Raw genomic sequence first — 17,774 nt, 5'->3', positions numbered from 1 at the left:
CGTAGATCACACGTTACAAGGAGTAATGGTTGATTTAATAAATTCAAGATTCAGCACTTAAACTTTAAGACCTACAACCATGAAATTTCTTGTTCTTCACAAAACAAAGACCAAAATTAATGCAGAAGTTAAAACAACATAACAATTATACCACCTTAAGATAATATGATAACATAATGGTGAAAGATACACAGAGTTACAAGTTAATTTTGTAGGAACGTGCACCGTATAAACTGGAGCTTGTACGGAGATGCTATCAATAGGGTTTGAGAGGCCTCTTTTTTATTTTATTGTCTACAAATATGCCTGAATACTTTGCGGGATTCTTCTCTTGTCATCATCCTCAGGACTGAACACTGACTGCATATTGTTCAGCAAGCTGATCAAAATCTTTCTCCTGAATAAGCACAGGCAGACAAAAGAATTTGAGTAAAGGCTGATAGTTTCGAAATAAACTGTTTGGGGCTGCGTCGGTGGGAGTAACGAAATAATTTGGATATATCAACAAAGTTGAAATGGTAAATTGGCCACCGTAACGATCACAAAAGCTGACGTTTCGAGCGCTACCCTACGTCGGAGCGAATAGAGGAATCGTGGGTTGTGCGTGCTTTTAAAGACAGAAAATGAAGCTACGTTATTGGTGGAAAGACGTCGTTCCATTTTCTGCCTTTAAAAGCACACACAACCCACAATTCCTCTATTCGCTCCGACGAAGGGCTAACGCTCGAAACGTCGGCTCTTGAAATCGTTACTGTGGCCAATTTACCATTTCAACTTTGTTCGTATATCCACAAGAATTTGAGGTTAATCATTCACTTGGATCCACACTGACCATGAATCAATTTGTGAAAATGAAAAACCTTCCTCTAACAAATTGGTCACTATTCAGGGCTCGACACTAACTTTTCAACTTACTAGCCGAGTGGCTGGTGACAACTTGGATGTTACAACAATTTCAGTTTGTTTTCTAGCCAAACTAGCCAGAGGAAATCGAAAACCACTGGCCAAAACTGAATTTCTACTAGTCTGTGGCTAGTTGGCAACCGTTAGTGTCGAGTCCTGCTATTCCTTCCTTTGTGGCAGCCAAAGAGCCTCTTCAACTTGTGATAGTGCAACGTCTTTATTTTCTTTCTTTGCCACATCCAATTAAATACAAAAAAAAAATAAAAATAATAATAACAATGTTATGATAATAGAAATAAAAAAAACAAACAAAACAACAAAAAATCAAACCAAAAAGGGAAAAAGAGTATGAAAAGTACCTTTTTCAGGAGGTCTTTTGTAAAAGGATGACTGGGATGCCCATCCTTTAACTGCAAAATATATCTTGTTGTTACCTAGAAGAGGCACAGAAAAAGCAAAAAAGGTAGAAGGAAAAAAAAAATGTAATATTAACAACACTGTCTTGTGCAATATTCAAATATCTCCAGTAAATTTTACTTCCTCTGCTCATTCCAAACATAATAACCAGCACACAATGACGTGTATGCATACCTCAGGAGCTTTTCCAAGATGCTGAGATAAAACCACCAAGTTGAGGAGTGTTTCTGGACTACTGCTATCCTGTACAGAGAGAGAGAGGAACCAACACGTAAAAATGTGCTTTTTAAATGCAGAAATTGTTCGTTTTGTTCGTGAGGTAGAAATGGAGAGGGGGTAGTGTACATGGATTCCCACAACTTTTAACTGTTGCTTAAAGAAACTACATTCTAAACTGGCTTCAATTTTGCCTAAAGCTCTATCTACATGTTGATTTTTAATAATTAAAAATAATGGCTTAAAGATACATGTTTATGTAACACTGAAGTAAAAAAGTGTATTTCATTCAAACAGCCCACTCATGAAAATGTTTGATTTCCATTAATACCCAACTGAGGCCTAAATAGAGTATGTTAAACTTTGTAACATACATTTAACCCGCAACAGAACTGGCCCTAAAAGGTTATTAAATTTATTGTATTTTCTATTCATATGTAGTAAACTTGGAGCATCATTCATTGCCCACAATACATTAAGTGTGACTTACTTTGTCTAGTGCATCTTGCAGACAACTCTCTGCATCTTCAAATTTCCCCATGTGCATGTATGCAGTAGCCTGACCATTAAGTAACATGACTGTTGGGGTGTATTTGTCCGAAAGCTCTTGGAAAATGTAGTAGGCATCTTGATATTTCTCCCCTCCCTATGTAAGAGAAAAACACCTTCACTGCAAAAATATATACAACTTTATTGTTGACTCAAAAGAGTTAATTTGACTGCTGAGGGCAGATATAAAGATTCAGGTCAGACAGCCTGACATAAAGCAAGAACAAACTCTTCCATTCACCTACCACAGCAAGATTGAACCAAGCAAGGGAAAGCTGTGTGAGAGTAGCATCATCATCTTGGTCCTGCAGAAGAGTAATTTGATATTTAAATAATATAACAAACCCAAGAAAACACTCCAAGCTCCTCCAAATCAGAAAATTATGACAATGCAACTTAGGGCTAAATACTGCCCCCAAGAAAAAAACTAACAGACAAAGTACAACAACCAACAAAACAAAAATAACCAAAAAGAAAACTCACCTGCATTCTTTTAAGTTCTTTCCTTTGAAACAAAATAACCAAAAGAATGATTAATACACTTTTGCTAGAATTTTCATTTTAAATTATACCGATTTATTCTAAACCTCAAAGATGATCTAAATTAAAATGTAAACGTACTTGGCCAGATCAACTCTATCCATGCTGATGAAAATTTGTTCTGACAGAGCTGAGCTGAAATAGAAAAAAAAAAAAAACCATTATGCAAACATTTGAAGCTGCACACCTTGATATGTTATCGAAAAGCAAACCTACAAATAAAATTGGTTCAATTAATTTTGACCAAGAATTTATTTTGAGTTTTGAAATATGTACAGCTGTACACACATTTGGGGAGTCTTGGGAACTTGCCCAAACACAATGAAGCTTCCAAGACAAAAATGCAAACAGAGAGTAGAGGTTTCTCCTTACCATTCCAATGACTCAGACTGATGAAGGCATCGTAATGCTGATTCAAAATTCTAATTATGAAAAACAAAAGTATTCCTGAGTAGAACCAATACATCTGGACATGTAGATGTACATGTACACATGTAGTCCTTGAAAAAACATGGATTGATGTATTGTTATCTCTTTTAAGGTTGTAAGAATTACAGATTGAAATACTGCAATCACAACTTAAAGAGGCTTGATTGTTACAAAACTTCTCCTCATAAGAACCATGGGGCATGAATAGAAACTATTACACGACTCGGGCAGTCAGAGGGCCAATAACTAAAATCAACCAATCAAAATGCTCTATTGCCGGTCAATATTCGCTCAGTATTGGACCGGGCACTGTCCCAAATGGTCCCGAATGATACACACTTGTGTCCCTTTGAACTTCAGTCGTATAATAAAATTAATCTCTTATTAACCAAGCTTGCTCGGGACCGTACTGGAAGAATATCGGCCCTCGGTCTTTTTTGTACGGACCTCGCTGCACTCGGTCCATACTGTCAAGACCTCGGGCCGATATTCTCCCAGTGCGGCCCTCGCGCTTGGTTAATAAGATATATACAATATGGAGAACTACAATACTGATGTTCCACTGCCAAAGGTCAAAAGCATGAGAAAATCTATGAGATCAATAAGGAGAATTTGAAGGTGGATCTGTACCTGTTCGTTGTAATAAACTGTTGCTGCCATTAACAGATCATAGTCGTTGAGATCACTCGAGTTTAACTTCTTTTCTATGGACTTAAGAGTGGATTCTCTAAATTGAACCAAAGCAAATTGGAAAATAACACTTAGTTAATTTCTACCATAATTGTAATATCCACTAATCTGCAGCAGTAACTATTCTTCTAGAGCAGAAACTAGTCTTTGATTTAAATCTAATCAAAAGCATGTATAAGTAACAATTCTAGATACAATACAGCATACAGTCTACACACATAAATGTATACTTCTAAATAAGCGAGTTTTAGGTCCACACTGTATGTCACAGACTGGAAAAATGAAGTTACGTAACTTAAAGTATAAACCAAGAAAACAAAGTTTATAAAATATTTCTTACATCTCTGGGTTAAAACAGGAAGGGGGGATTTTCAATTCAAACAGACTGTTGACATTAGCAGGCCATAGAGTAAAATATGCCCCACTAAATTGGCCAATCCTAATGCATGAACTAACTGAGAGACAAAATAAATATAATTCATGCACCTGCACCTCATGTAGAGCAGAACTTATGACAATGATTGAAAAAGTAATGAGAAAGAAGACCAGAAAAGATTGTTGAAGTACATGTATGCTTGTATTCTGAGGTTTACAGAACTCAGCTACACTTTAGATCTTACACACTTCTAGTCCACATTAGTTTTAAAGAATTTTCTCTTATCATGAAATTTGTTTTGATTGTGCAAAAAAATCAAATGAATTCTGTACCAATTGTGTGAATTTTCACCGTCACATCACCACAGAAGCCCTGATACATATATTATGGAAGTTAGGGGAAGGAGACATAAAATAAATAAAGCATTTAATTCCCCGTAGAAATTAAGGCGTACTGTAACTTCTCCCTATCATACCCATACGTGATCCAGCAAACAGGTAATGAGAAAACACAGAGTTATCAGGTAAAAGGTGTTAATTTGATCAAACCACCTCCCAGTTGGCTCAATAGGTTACAGCGCCGGACTGTTGTATGGGAGGTCGAGGGTTTGAGCTCCGGCTGGAACAACACTTAAGGTCTTAAAATAACTGAGGAGGATGTGCTACCTTTCTATAATATCAAGAAATGGATAGAAATTCTAAGGACGAATAAACCGTAGGTCCCGTCTCCTGCTTCTATTAATGAGTTAATTTGGTTAGGCAGGGGACCTTAAAGAACCCACTCATGAGATTACTGTGATGTGGTCTGGCCTGTTTACTGGGGATTAGGGGGGTCTGGCCTCATCATTGTTGATGCGGGTTCCACCGTAATTGTCTAAGGCTGTAGTGGTCTCCCTGCCCAAGATAATTAGACAAAGCTTAATAAATAAAATAAATAACAATAAATAGAGTCTGTTCGCATGACGTCATAGCAATGTTCAAAAACGAGGCGCCCCCATCTTGGAGGAGTGATTCTCGAGATGGCGGTCGGTGAATTGAGAAAATATGCGTCTTCGGACAAAGCGATTGTGGATTCCAAGCTTATATTTTCTGCTTATGCCAATTCACTGGAAGGTAGTATTAAGAAAAGGTATGTCGAAAAGATCTCAGTGATCAGCATGAATCATTTGCTCATTCCGGTGCAAAAATGAACTTCGGAATGCCTCCCTCCTGTCAAAGCTTGTGATATTTTGTTATATCTTGTGCTCGAGACCAGCTTCTACACTAAGGATCAATTCAAGGATTTTCGAAGCCTATTTGCCTACAATCAAATGGTTTCTGGTTTTGTTACAAGTGTTCTTGGCCAAATAATCCAAGATAAATTTGTTGTTCTCGCTAAAGCAAGGCATTCGCAAAGGATGAATGAACCCACCTGCAGCTCTGGATCATAACAACCACAGAGAGAACTGTTGTTTCAGTGTATTGTGCTGGATGTATGGCTGGGCTGGGAGAATGCTGTTCTCATATCGCGGGTGTTCTTTTTTAGCTGGAGGTCTGGACAAGATTGACTGGGGAACTTGCATGCACACAGGTAAAATGAACGTGGCTTTTACCTTCTGCAGTAAAACAAGTAGAGTATGCGAGAGTGAAGAATATTAATTTTGCGTCGGCCAAGAAACTAAAAAGTGAACTTGAGAAGTCAATAGAATCTGTCAATTTCTCGAGCACTGAATCAAGTTCTGCAGCTCTTATTCGCTCTCCAGGCTCATTCACCTTTACAGCTTTCCTTTGCATAGCTTCCTGCTCCTCACGTTCTCTTTCGCATTTTCTCCTCTTGGTAATCCTTTGTGCTCTTTCTTGTTGTTGTTGTTCTTTCCTCTCGTCGGATTCCTTTAGTTTGTCGTGCTCCAGATGTAAACTATCTAGGAACCCAGTCTGGGTTTAATCGATCCCATAATTGTGCTGCTTTTCCCAAATGAAAGTGGATACCGCAAACCCGGTCATTTTCTAGAATTTTCTCTGTCAAGTCAGCTCGACCAATGGCAGCTAACCACCGAGTTTGCCTTTGGGTGCACAAAATCTCGGTTTCTTCCCCTTGATTGGTAACAACGTTTGGCACCTGACAAAAGCAAAGCCCTGGATTCTTCTTTTTGTGGTTAGGACAGCCAACGACGAGGCAAAATGATGGCATCCCTCGAGAAATTACGCTTTCGAATAACACAACTTGCCACAAGTGCTATATATTTTCACTCCTCCAGCATGGCGGCCATAAAATTTCTCTGACATCATAGTCATGTGACCGGACACAAGTTTGCTTTCATTCTTCTTCTTCCAATTGGCTGCATGGCAACTGTGGGCGTTTACTTTATCATCGTGTTGGTCTGCAATAAGATGCGTCCGACAGAACGACGCATGGAAAACGTTCACTTTAAATGCCGTCAAAGTGCCTTTTTGTGTTTAAGTTTCAGCTACTTCCCTATTGTAAAGCAAACTCTCTCCATTTTACGCCCCTGCCAAAATGACAGTGATATTCTGTACATGACAATTTCTCCTTAGATTGAATGTGCATCTGATACCTACAGAACTCTATCAGCTCTTAGTTTCGTCTCTGTGGCGATCTACGTGATTGGGTTTCCTTTGCTTCTGGCCTCACTCTTGTTTTTCTTCTTTCGGAAAAGAATCAGTATGAGCCCTGAGGATCGTAAAAAACTTGACACGTGGCTTGGTCCTGCATATTTACCTTCCAAACCAAGGTATCAGAGCTACTTTGAGCCCGTCATGCTTCTCCGTCGCGTATTGCTTGCCGTTGCCTTGTCCATGATTTCGTCTTCCTCTTCTTTACAAACCTTCGTTTGTATAGTATTAAATATATTAACCAGTAGTTTCACTAGCAACCTTTGTGGCTTCCCTTGGTGTTGATGTATGGGATCCCATGAAAATGGGTTCCCACTCCACTGATGAGCAAACTCGTGATCAGTGGGTAAAAAAGGAACAAAGCGTATGCAAGGGTGGGAATGAGTGTGTAAAATGAACATAAAAGTTAGGTGTTAAAATTGAGGGAGCGACTTCTGTAACAACAGCACGCTCCTAAACTCAATTTAAAATTGTAAAAAATATATGTTATATATTATTATTAAAATATAAAAAAAAAATAAATAAATAAATAAGTCAATAAAATCAAAATAAAATAAAATAAAATGAAGTTAAAATATTATCTAAGAGTAACTATTAGAAAGAGGGGGCGAAGTATTTAGGGTTAGGGTTAAATTGCTTATTTTTTATTAGAGTTTTGATTATAGTTAGGGTTAGAGATTTATTAGGGTTAGGGTTAGTGTTAGTTAGGGTTAGGGTTAGGGGTTAGGGTTATATTAGGGTTGGGTTAGGGTTAGGGTTTGGGTGGAGTAAAGGTTAGTAATAGGCAAGGGTTTGCTTAGGGTTTGTTGAATTAGAATTATATTAGGGTTAGGGTTAGTGTTAGTTAGTGTTAGGGTTAGTGTTAGATTAGGTTTAGGGTTAGGGTTAGTGCTAGATTAGGGTTGTAGTGGGTAAGGGTTTGCTAAGGGTTTGTGGAATGGGGTGTCTGTTTTTGACTGTGGGAAGGGAAAGGGGGTTTATAAAATAGGAAAAAAAAAAATTTATATTATTGATGAAATAAAGTATTCTCTTTTAACAATTATTTTTTTGACAGGAGACTGTAGGAATTGGAAGGATATAGGTAGAGGAGGAGGAGTGTTGATCGAGGAGTGGTGAAAGAAGATGCGAAGTGTCTACAAAAGCTGCCCAAAGATGGAGAGAAAAGGAAATCAAACCGGCCGGGTGAGGAGAGAAGGATGCATCGGCACCAAGGCTCCTTATGGTTGTGAGTCGTCAGGGGCAAAGCACAACCGAGCGAGGATGTTTCTAACCTGGTACCAGGTCAATGCCCGACATCCTCGTGCCGAGTCCTTGTTGAAGAAAGCAAGAAAAACTACACAAATATAGTGAGAAATTAGAAAGTGATTGGAACCTATTCCAAAGGAAAAAAAAAAAAAAATATATATATATATATATACAGTTTTGATAATATAGAAGGAGGTAAATATGTATACTAAATAAAGAAAAATTTCAGATATGATAGAAGAGAAAACTTATGTAAACAAATTAAAAGAAAAAAAAAATTTTTTTGAGATATTACGGAGGAAAATCCAATGCTCATGTAGAGAAACAAAGAATGCGGTGCTAATACAGAAGAGAATACCTATGTATATTAAAAGGAAAATAATTAAATGAATAAAAACAAAAAACAAAAATAATAATTTCAAGTGTGTGTACACAGAACGGAAGTGTCACGAAACGGGAATTAGAATTAAGAGGGGAGGTGTGTTATTATTATTTATATGAAGAAAATAAAGATAGATACCTTGAGAAATATGAGAGGGAGCTGCCTTATCCTTAATATCCAAAGGAAAAAATATATTTATAACGAAAAAAGATTTTCGCTACTGGCTCCGTGTCGCCAAATAGCGGAGTTGAGAGATCTTAATCTGGGACGGTCACGTCAGAATGGCGTGATCTTATTGCGTGAGTCTTATGACGTATGGGTAACGCGCGATTGCTCTTGGGAAATTGATGAAGAGTGTTCAATCGATCTTCGTCGCAAAAGGGATTTTGACCCTTGAGATGTCTAGAAAACGAATTATTTCTAAAGATAAAGGAGATAATTGCATGCGTTAGCAGAAGGAATTGAATGGAGACGTCGATGTAAGGTTATCGGACGTTGTTGGAAGAGGGCGAGGACCTGTTGTTGCGATCTTTCGTTCTAATCTGGCTGTGGAAAGTGATTAACTGTTGGGATGCATCGATCCATCTTTGCTGTGAATGGTTCGCCGAAAAGTATGGTGTCGAACGGGGAGTTAAATAAATTAAAGATCGGATAGAGAACAATTATTGTATTGATTTATTTAAATAGAGAATAGCTAGAGTAGATGCATCCAATCTATTAATGTAGACAATAGCTAGAGCAGATGTGACACAATGAATAAAGCATAGGGCATACCAAGAGTTAAGTGGATTAAATTGTTCTGCATACTTTTACAATATAAAATAGATGTTAGTAACAAATAGACAGTTTTTGATGGAGATAGTGCGGAGAAAGCCCCGCAAAAAAGGAAAGGCTATAAGTATACAACGATTATAACAAATTCGAGTTTTGACAAGAATTATGTATAAAAATAAGTGTAATGAGCAAGGTTAAAATACAATTATGAGTTAAAATGCAATAATGAGCTAAGATAGATTACAAAATTCTTTGAGACTATCAAAGAAAAATGTCGAAAGATTATAATGAGGGAAGAATAAGGTAGATTCTTTAATAAACTACCTAAGAATTATATACATAGTGGCTTTAATGGTTAACTACAGTCTCGAAATGGAATTAAAGTGTTAAGGAAAGAACATCAGGGATGTCTTCTCTATATTTATGAGAATTATTGCGATGTAGTTTAAAAATAGCTCAAGGTACATAAATGTATAAGAATGTAATGATCGTGTTGGAATCCATAAACTGTAAAAATTGAAATACAGAAAAAAAAAAAAAATATATATATATATATATATTGTGGGAGGAAAAAGACACGTAAACTACAAGTTCATCCCTACAAGCCTGTTTCGTGGTCGCCCACTCATCAGGGGATGAATCCCCTGATGAGTGGGCGACCACGAAACAGGCTTGTAGGGATGAACTTGTAGTTTACGTGTCTTTTTCCTCCCACAATATATACTTCGCTCTACTTCTATGTATTGAGCACTGTTCTACGAAAATCAAGTCACACTTTATATATATATATACATATATAAGTATATTTTTGATGGCATTAAAATTTATTATTATTTGGTAATTTTCGAGTGTAATAGCTTATTGGTGAGTAGCATGGTGTTCAGTTTGGTGGTGTTGCTGTATGCTTTGGTGAGTTTGGGGATATGCATGTTGTGGTATTTGTATAGGATGTGGCGTACTATTTTGTCTGTTCGTGCATGTTTGTTGTATTTACTCCGGTAGTAGATTGTAGATTGTTTAGTGGATTGGTTTCTTTTGGTGAGTTGTCGTCTTTTGTGACAGTGGTAAGGTAGCCAGGGGTAAGAGTTTTTAGTGATTAGTTTGTTGGGGTAGTCAAGAGCGGTCAGTCGTAGAGAAAAGAGTTTGTGTATAAAGTCGTAATCATCTTTGGTTTTAGACAGTCTGATGTATCGTACAGTTTCAGTCTTGATGATGCCTGTGAAAATGTGTTGTGGGTGATTTGATGAGAAATGGGGGTACATGTATTTGTGATGGGGTTTTTGGTAAATTTGATGGTGAATTTTGTGATATAGTATGGTGTGGTAATTGAGGGAAATTGTGAGGTCTAGGTAGTGAATGGAATGAATATCTATTTTTTTTTTATTTTATTTATTTTACTTCTTTCAATACTAATGGCTAATTACTTAATACATAATATAAAAAAAGTTTTTAATCCATTCTATCCTATCGTATTTTAGTCTATTCAAACCTATGGTCATCAACCCCCCTATTCCTCTTGTTTCATTCACCATCACATTATGTCTATCTCTCCATTAATACTATTATTTTTCTGCTCTTCCCACTTAATATATTCATCCCAAATATTTTTTACCACAAACCCTAATAACATTTTACAGTAATCATGACAAAGAAATCAAGTACCAGAAAGATCAAAAAGAGAAAAATAGATGAAGGTGTACATACCAATCTCTCTAATGATGTGTCAAAGGAAACTACTCCAGGGATTTCAACCGCAGGAACTCCATCAACCCCTCTTCCCTCATATACATCTAAAAGAGAGACAACCAACGAAAAGAAGAAGAAAATTAACAAGAAGAAACATCCTAAAATAAAAAAACACAAGAAAGATAATCAAAAACATAAACCTAAACCTGACCCATCTTTTACGACTAGTATGCATAACTGGAAATGGGAAACTATCAAATCTACCACCTTCTCAAAAAAACCAAAAAAGTCTCTTTTCAAAGTCCACCACCTATCAACTATAATTGAAAAAAACAAAGCCACAATCTACAATCTTCGATCCAGTCTTACTACTACAGGTTTTAAAACCCACAACGGAAACCTTACTTACTCTACTAAAAGCAGCACTCAACTAAACACTACCACTACCATGCAAAGCATCCAATACCTTGAAGGCGAGAATACAGCACTCTTCAATAGGATCAAACAACTTAAAGATGAAGAAAAATCAAAACAACAAAAAAGAATCCAACACCTGAAGAGAATCAAACAAAACCATGGCTATATCCTTCGCAGACGCATCCACTCCATCACCACAAATCTACACAAATTCGTCGATCACCTCCAAACTAGAGTCCATCTTTGGCCACAAGACACAGCTCTCTTACTAGAAAATGAATGCATAACCTCACGCAAATCACAACTATCAGCAGAAAAAGAAAAACTTTCTTCAATCGACATATTCACAATTTCACAAACATCAACCTTTCCCCTGACCTCACAGAACTTTTGAACAAAGGAACCAATTTTATACCAACTACAGATTCTACCACCATACCTAACATAAAGAAAACAATCTCTACAGAAGTCAACTCCGCTCTTAACAACCTAATCTACAAAGGAACCAATCCACTTAAAGCTACAAACCAATCAACCAGAAAGAAAACTACAAGCTTCTACCGCAGATACCGCCCTTATGCAAACAGAAACCCAGTCAAGCTTCTCCGAGAAGAACAAACTAAACCATATTTTAATGTCCACATCATCGATTATGTCCACAACACCTTTTCTTACTCCAAGCAATACCTACAGTCAACCACACACTTACACAACCTTTTTAATCCACAGCACCTCAACATCACACAGTCACACGCATCCCACATCCACAACTTTAACAAACACAATGACATAATTCTTACCAAGACAGACAAAAATATGGGATGGGCCCTTGTGCCCATCACATGGTTTAAAGACGAATACACCAGACAACTTACAGACTCCACCACATACAAACGTATTGACAATTTTGACCTTACCAAGACTATAACAAACTCCAACAAATTACTTAGAAAACTACAAATACGTTTTAACAAACTACTTTCAACCTCAACCGACAAAAAGCTACTTAACACTATTACACAAGACAAACTTCAACTACCTTACATGAAACTCCTACCTAAAGTACATAAACTGACTGATACTGCCTCACCCTCAAACCTTCACAATCTAACAGGACGACCCATTATAACTGCACACAGCTGGACGACTTCTAACCCCTCACGTTTACTTGGTACAGAACTTGACAAAATTATTTTACAACTGAAAGACATTTTTGAAGAACGAAACATTCCCTTTCCGTTAATTTACAACTCAACAGACCTTTTGGACTCATTTCACAACTTTTATGTTGACGATATTGACAATTTTACTTTAACGACTTTTGACTTCACATCACTCTACACCAACATCTCACATTCAGACACCATCCATGCCATCACCACCAGTTGCAAACTATTAAACCTACCAACCTTTTACAGAGACTTTTTACTTAATTTAAACAATTTTATTAACAACCGTAACTTTTTCTTATCAGGACAGGACGTTTACCAACAAATCAAAGGGGTTGCTATGGGCAGCTACCACAGCCGGCAAATCGCTGACCTGGTCTTGCTGCTAGTAGTAGTAGTAGTAGTAGTAGAAACTTTATTAAAGTGTCAAAAAACCGTCTAGCCAGGGAACGAATCCCTTACTAATTTGGGGACACCAATTAGGGGAGAGTATACAAACTAAATACAGTAGTAGATAAAATATCTATAGTTAACTTATTAAGAGATTTATAGTAAAAACACACAGAAGTCAAAATGAACAAAGGCTACAGCCTGCGCAGCCATCATCTAAAAGTTCACTTATATTGAGTTGGCGTATCTTGCTTTTAAATGACGTTAGGGTTGTGACGTCCCTGATACTCTTGGGTAGTTTTGTCCATAGCTTAGGCCCTAAATATCTAATAGAGTGCTTGCCATAGGTGACTGTCTCATACCTAGGTATAGAGAAATCTGCTTGCCGCAGATTGTAATTACTATTTGGTTCTTTAAAGATGTTACTTATATATGCAGGGCACAGTTTATGTTTTACTTTATACATAAGTATGCACAGATCCTGTAAGCGACTATTTAGTAGTGTTGGCAGATCTGCCTTCTCTAATAGTTGTTCATAACTAGAATTATTATCCTTGAAAACCGCTCTAAGTCCTCTTTCTTGTAGTCTTTCAAGCTTTCGAGTGTCACTCGCTTTACAAAAATGCCACACTAGGTGACAGTACGTGAGGAATGGTAATATCGCGCTTTTGAATAATATTAACTTAGATTTCATAGGAATTAAATTACGTAGTCTCATTAGAACACCAATTCTCTGGCTGGCTTTTTTACAAATAGAGATTACATGCTCAGAGAAATTTAGCTTAGAATCTAACACTACTCCTAGAAGTATGATATTATCTTTAGTTTCAATCACAACATCATTCACGCAAATATTGCTGTCATTTTGAGTGGAGCCCAAGTTCAAAACTTGGTACTTTTTGAGGTTTCCCGCCAATAAGTTAGAATTGTACCACGTTGTTGCTAAGTTGGCACTATCCTTTAACTGGGAAGTCACAGCTGCCTGGTCTGCTCCTGCGTGGTAAATTTGATGGTCATCGGCATACATAGACAAGTTCGCTGTTAGGCAGTAGGATAGGTCATTCTGGAAAACATTCCATAACAACGGGCCAAGCGCGGAACCCTGAGGACAGCCACGACTCACGAATCGGCTCGAACTAACATGACAGCCGATCTTTACTTGATATTTCCGTTCATTTAAGTAGCTGTTTAAAAGTTGAATAACGCTTTCCTGAAAACCGTACGCTTCAAGCTTGTTCAGAAGTAGTGGAATTAACTCAGGGAATTAACTTTCTTTTCGGAACACGACACCACTGGACTTTTCCTTTTTTGTAGATACATCGACGACGGATTTTTGTTGACAGACAAAAAGAACATTACAGATATTATTAACCATTTATGCACTACATATCCTTCACAAATCCCAATCACTTTCACTACAAATTGTCATTCCATTCACTACCTAGACCTCACAATTTCCCTCTATTACCACACCATACTATATCACAAAATTCACCATCAAATTTACCAAAAACCCCATCACAAATACATGTACCCCCATTTCTCATCAAATCACCCACAACACATTTTCACAGGCATCATCACGACAGAAACTGTACGATACAGCAGACTGTCTAAAACCAAAGACGATTACGACTTTATACACAAACTCTTTTCTCTACGATTGACCGCTCTTGACTACCCCAACAAACTAATCACTAAAAACTCTTACCCCTGGCTACCTTACCACTGTCACAAAAGACGACAACTCACCAAAAGAAACCAATCCACTAAACAATCTACAATCTACTACCGCAGTAAATACAACAAACATGCACGAACAGACAAAATAGTACGCCACATCCTATACAAATACCACAACATGCATATCCCCAAACTCACCAAAGCATACAGCAACACCACCAAACTGCACACCATGCTACTCACCAATATGCTATTACACTCGAAAATTACCAAATAATAATAAATTTTAATGCCATCAAAAATATACTTATATATGTATATATATATATATATATTTTTTTTTTTTTTCTGTATTTCAATTTTTACAGTTTATGGATTCCAACACGATCATTACATTCTTATACATTTATGTACCTTGAGCTATTTTTAAACTACATCGCAATAATTCTCATAAATATAGAGAAGACATCCCTGATGTTCTTTCCTTAACACTTTAATTCCATTTCGAGACTGTAGTTAACCATTAAAGCCACTATGTATATAATTCTTAGGTAGTTTATTAAAGAATCTACCTTATTCTTCCCTCATTATAATCTTTCGACATTTTTCTTTGATAGTCTCAAAGAATTTTGTAATCTATCTTAGCTCATTATTGCATTTTAACTCATAATTGTATTTTAACCTTGCTCATTACACTTATTTTTATACATAATTCTTGTCAAAACTCGAATTTGTTATAATCGTTGTATACTTATAGCCTTTCCTTTTTTGCGGGGCTTTCTCCGCACTATCTCCATCAAAAACTGTCTATTTGTTACTAACATCTATTTTATATTGTAAAAGTATGCAGAACAATTTAATCCACTTAACTCTTGGTATGCTCTATGCTTTATTTATTGTGTCACATCTACTCTAGCTATTGTCTACATTGATAGATTGGATGCATCTACTCTAGCTATTCTCTACTTAAATAAATCAATACAATAATTGTTCTCTTTCCGATCTTTAATTTATTTCACTCACCGTTCGACATCATACTTTTCAGCGAACCATTCACAGCAAAGATGGATCGATGCATCCCAACAGTTAATCACTTTCCACAGCCAGATTAGAACGAAAGATCTCAACAATAGGTCCTCGCCCTCTTCCAACAACGTCCGATAACCTTACATCGACGTCTCCATTCAATTCCTTCTGCTAACGCACGCAATTATCTCCTTTATCTCTAGAAATAATTCGTTTTCTAGACATTTCGAGGGTCAAAATCCCTTTTACGACGAAGATCGATTGAACACTCTTCATCAATTTCCCAAGAGCAATCGCGCGTTACCCGTACGTCATAAGACTCACGCAATTCGATCACGCCATTCTGACGTGACCGTCCCAGATTAAGATCTCTCAACTCCGCTATTTGGCGACACGGAGCCAGTAGCGAAAATCTTTTTTCGTTATAAATATATTTTTTCCTTTGGATATTAAGGATAAGGCAGCTCCCTCTCATATTTCTCAAGGTATCTATCTTTATTTTCTTCATATAAATAATAATAACACACCTCCCCTCTTAATTCTAATTCCCGTTTCGTGACACTTCCGTTCAGTGTACACACACTTGAAATTATTATTTTTGTTTTTTGTTTTTATTCATTTAATTATTTTCCTTTTAATATACATTGGTATTCTCTTCTGTATTAGCACCGCATTCTGTTTCTCTGCATGAGCATTGCATTCTCTTCCGTAATATCTCAAAAAAAAATTTTTTTTCTTTTAATTTTTTACATAAGTTTTCTCTCCTATCACATATGAAATTTTTCTTTATTTAGTATACATATTTACCTCCCTCTATATTATAAAAACTGTATTTATATATGAATATTTTTTTTTTTTTTCCTTTGGAATAGGTTCCAATCACGTTCTAATTTCTCACTATATTTGTGTAGTTTTTCTTGCTTTCTTCAACAAGGACTCGGCACGAGGATGTCGGGCATTGACCTGGTACCAGGTTAGAAACATCCTCGCTCGGTTGTGCTTTGCCCCTGACGACTCACAACCATAAGGAGCCTTGGTGCCGATGCATCCTTCTCTCCTCACCCGGCCGGTTTGATTTCCTTTTCTCTCCATCTTTGGGCAGCTTTTGTAGACACTTCGCATCTTCTTTCACCACTCCTCGATCAACACTGCTCCTCCTCTACCTATATCCTTCCAATTCCTACAGTCTCCTGTCCATAAAAATAATTGTAAAAGGAGAATACTTTATTTCATCAATAATAATTTTTTTTTTCCCTATTTTATAAACCCCCTTTCCCTTCCTACAGTCAAAAACAGACACCCCATTCCACAAACCCTTAGCAAACCCTTACCTATGACTAACCTTTCCCCACTACAACCCTAATCTAGCACTAACCCTAACCCTAAACCTAATCTAACACTAACCCTAACACTAACTAACACTAACCCTAACCCTAATATAATTCTAATTCAACAAACCCTAAGCAAACCCTTGCCTATTACTAACCTTTACTCCACCCAAACCGTAACCCTAACCCAACCCTAATATAACCCTAACCCTAACCCTAACCCTTACTAACACTAACCCTAACCCTAATAAATCTCTAACCCTAACTACAATCAAAACTCTAATAAAAAATAAGCAATTTAACCCTAACCCTAAATACTTCGCCCCCTCTTTCTAATAGTTACTCTTAGATAATATTTTAACTTCATTTTATTTTATTTTATTTTGATTTTATTTACTTATTTATTTATTTATTTTTTTATATTTTAATAATAATATATAACATATATTTTTTTTACAATTTTAAATTGAGGAGCGTGCTGTTGTTACAGAAGTCGCTCCCTCAATTTTAACACCTAACTTTTATGTTCATTTTACACACTCATTCCCACCCTTGCATACGCTTTGTTCCTTTTTTACCCACTGATCACGAGTTTGCTCATCAGTGGAGTGGGAACCCATTTTCATGGGATCCCATACATCAACACCAAGGGAAGCCACAAAGGTTGCTAGTGAAACTACTGGTTAATATATTTAATACTATACAAAAGAGACCATTTGCTTTCCTTTAACGGAAGACAGCGGAGATAAGTTGAAGCGAATAACTTTGTTTAAGGTCTTATTCTAGGAAAATCTAATTATTTCATGGATGTGGTTTATGTTTATCAAAAATCAACTCCCAAATGTCTTTCCCTATCTTGGGCCAGACCGAGGTAGATTAGTCCCAGGCAAGGATGCCACGCGACTTAAGAATTTAACGAGTCGACAATGGATTAGCGTTTTA

The 17,774-nt window shown here is 36.8% G+C and overlaps 1 protein-coding gene and 1 long non-coding RNA gene across 4 annotated transcripts in view; one reads left to right on the top strand and one right to left on the bottom strand.

The window, feature by feature from the left end:
• The window catches only part of LOC148732163 (uncharacterized), an 80,322-nt gene extending 72,181 nt beyond the window's left edge, over positions 1–8,141 (top strand). The window contains exon 2 of the long non-coding RNA XR_016000859.1: positions 7,787–8,141. This is a non-coding gene — a long non-coding RNA (uncharacterized LOC148732163). The remainder of the gene's footprint in view (positions 1–7,786) is intronic.
• On the bottom strand, positions 19–15,800 carry LOC148732162 (coatomer subunit epsilon-like). 3 transcript variants are annotated; one of them, XM_088759196.1, is made up of 11 exons: positions 15,502–15,800; positions 10,838–10,923; positions 3,685–3,781; positions 2,998–3,047; positions 2,707–2,760; positions 2,569–2,590; positions 2,331–2,390; positions 2,027–2,182; positions 1,495–1,563; positions 1,234–1,337; positions 19–397 (listed from the first exon to the last, which is right to left on the bottom strand). In XM_088759196.1, exons 3-11 carry the CDS (start codon positions 3,712–3,714, stop codon positions 295–297), a joined length of 648 nt encoding a protein of 215 aa, XP_088615322.1. In that variant the 5' UTR covers positions 3,715–3,781; positions 10,838–10,923; positions 15,502–15,800; the 3' UTR covers positions 19–294. The 3 variants fall into 3 exon arrangements, with proteins under 3 accessions (XP_088615322.1, XP_088615320.1, XP_088615321.1); XM_088759194.1 differs by lacking the exons at positions 10,838–10,923; positions 15,502–15,800 and adding an exon at positions 5,531–5,562; XM_088759195.1 differs by lacking the exons at positions 10,838–10,923; positions 15,502–15,800 and adding an exon at positions 5,531–5,562 and having other exon boundaries at positions 1,263–1,337.
• Positions 15,801–17,774: the final 1,974 nt, after the last annotated feature.

Source organism: Stylophora pistillata, chromosome 4 (assembly GCF_964205215.1).
Source record: "Stylophora pistillata chromosome 4, jaStyPist1.2, whole genome shotgun sequence".
In the NCBI taxonomy this organism is placed as follows: domain Eukaryota; kingdom Metazoa; phylum Cnidaria; class Anthozoa; order Scleractinia; family Pocilloporidae; genus Stylophora; species Stylophora pistillata.
This window is presented reverse-complemented; position numbering and strand designations above follow the sequence as displayed.

Bases quoted from the DNA above. Each gene is read 5' to 3' on its own strand.
- LOC148732162 (XM_088759194.1), bottom strand. The intron at 3,048-3,684 runs GTACAGATCCAC...TTTCATAATTAG, and splicing joins CAGTTTATTACAACGAACAG to AATTTTGAATCAGCATTACG. The intron at 2,761-2,997 runs GTAAGGAGAAAC...TTTCTATTTCAG, and splicing joins CAGTCTGAGTCATTGGAATG to CTCAGCTCTGTCAGAACAAA.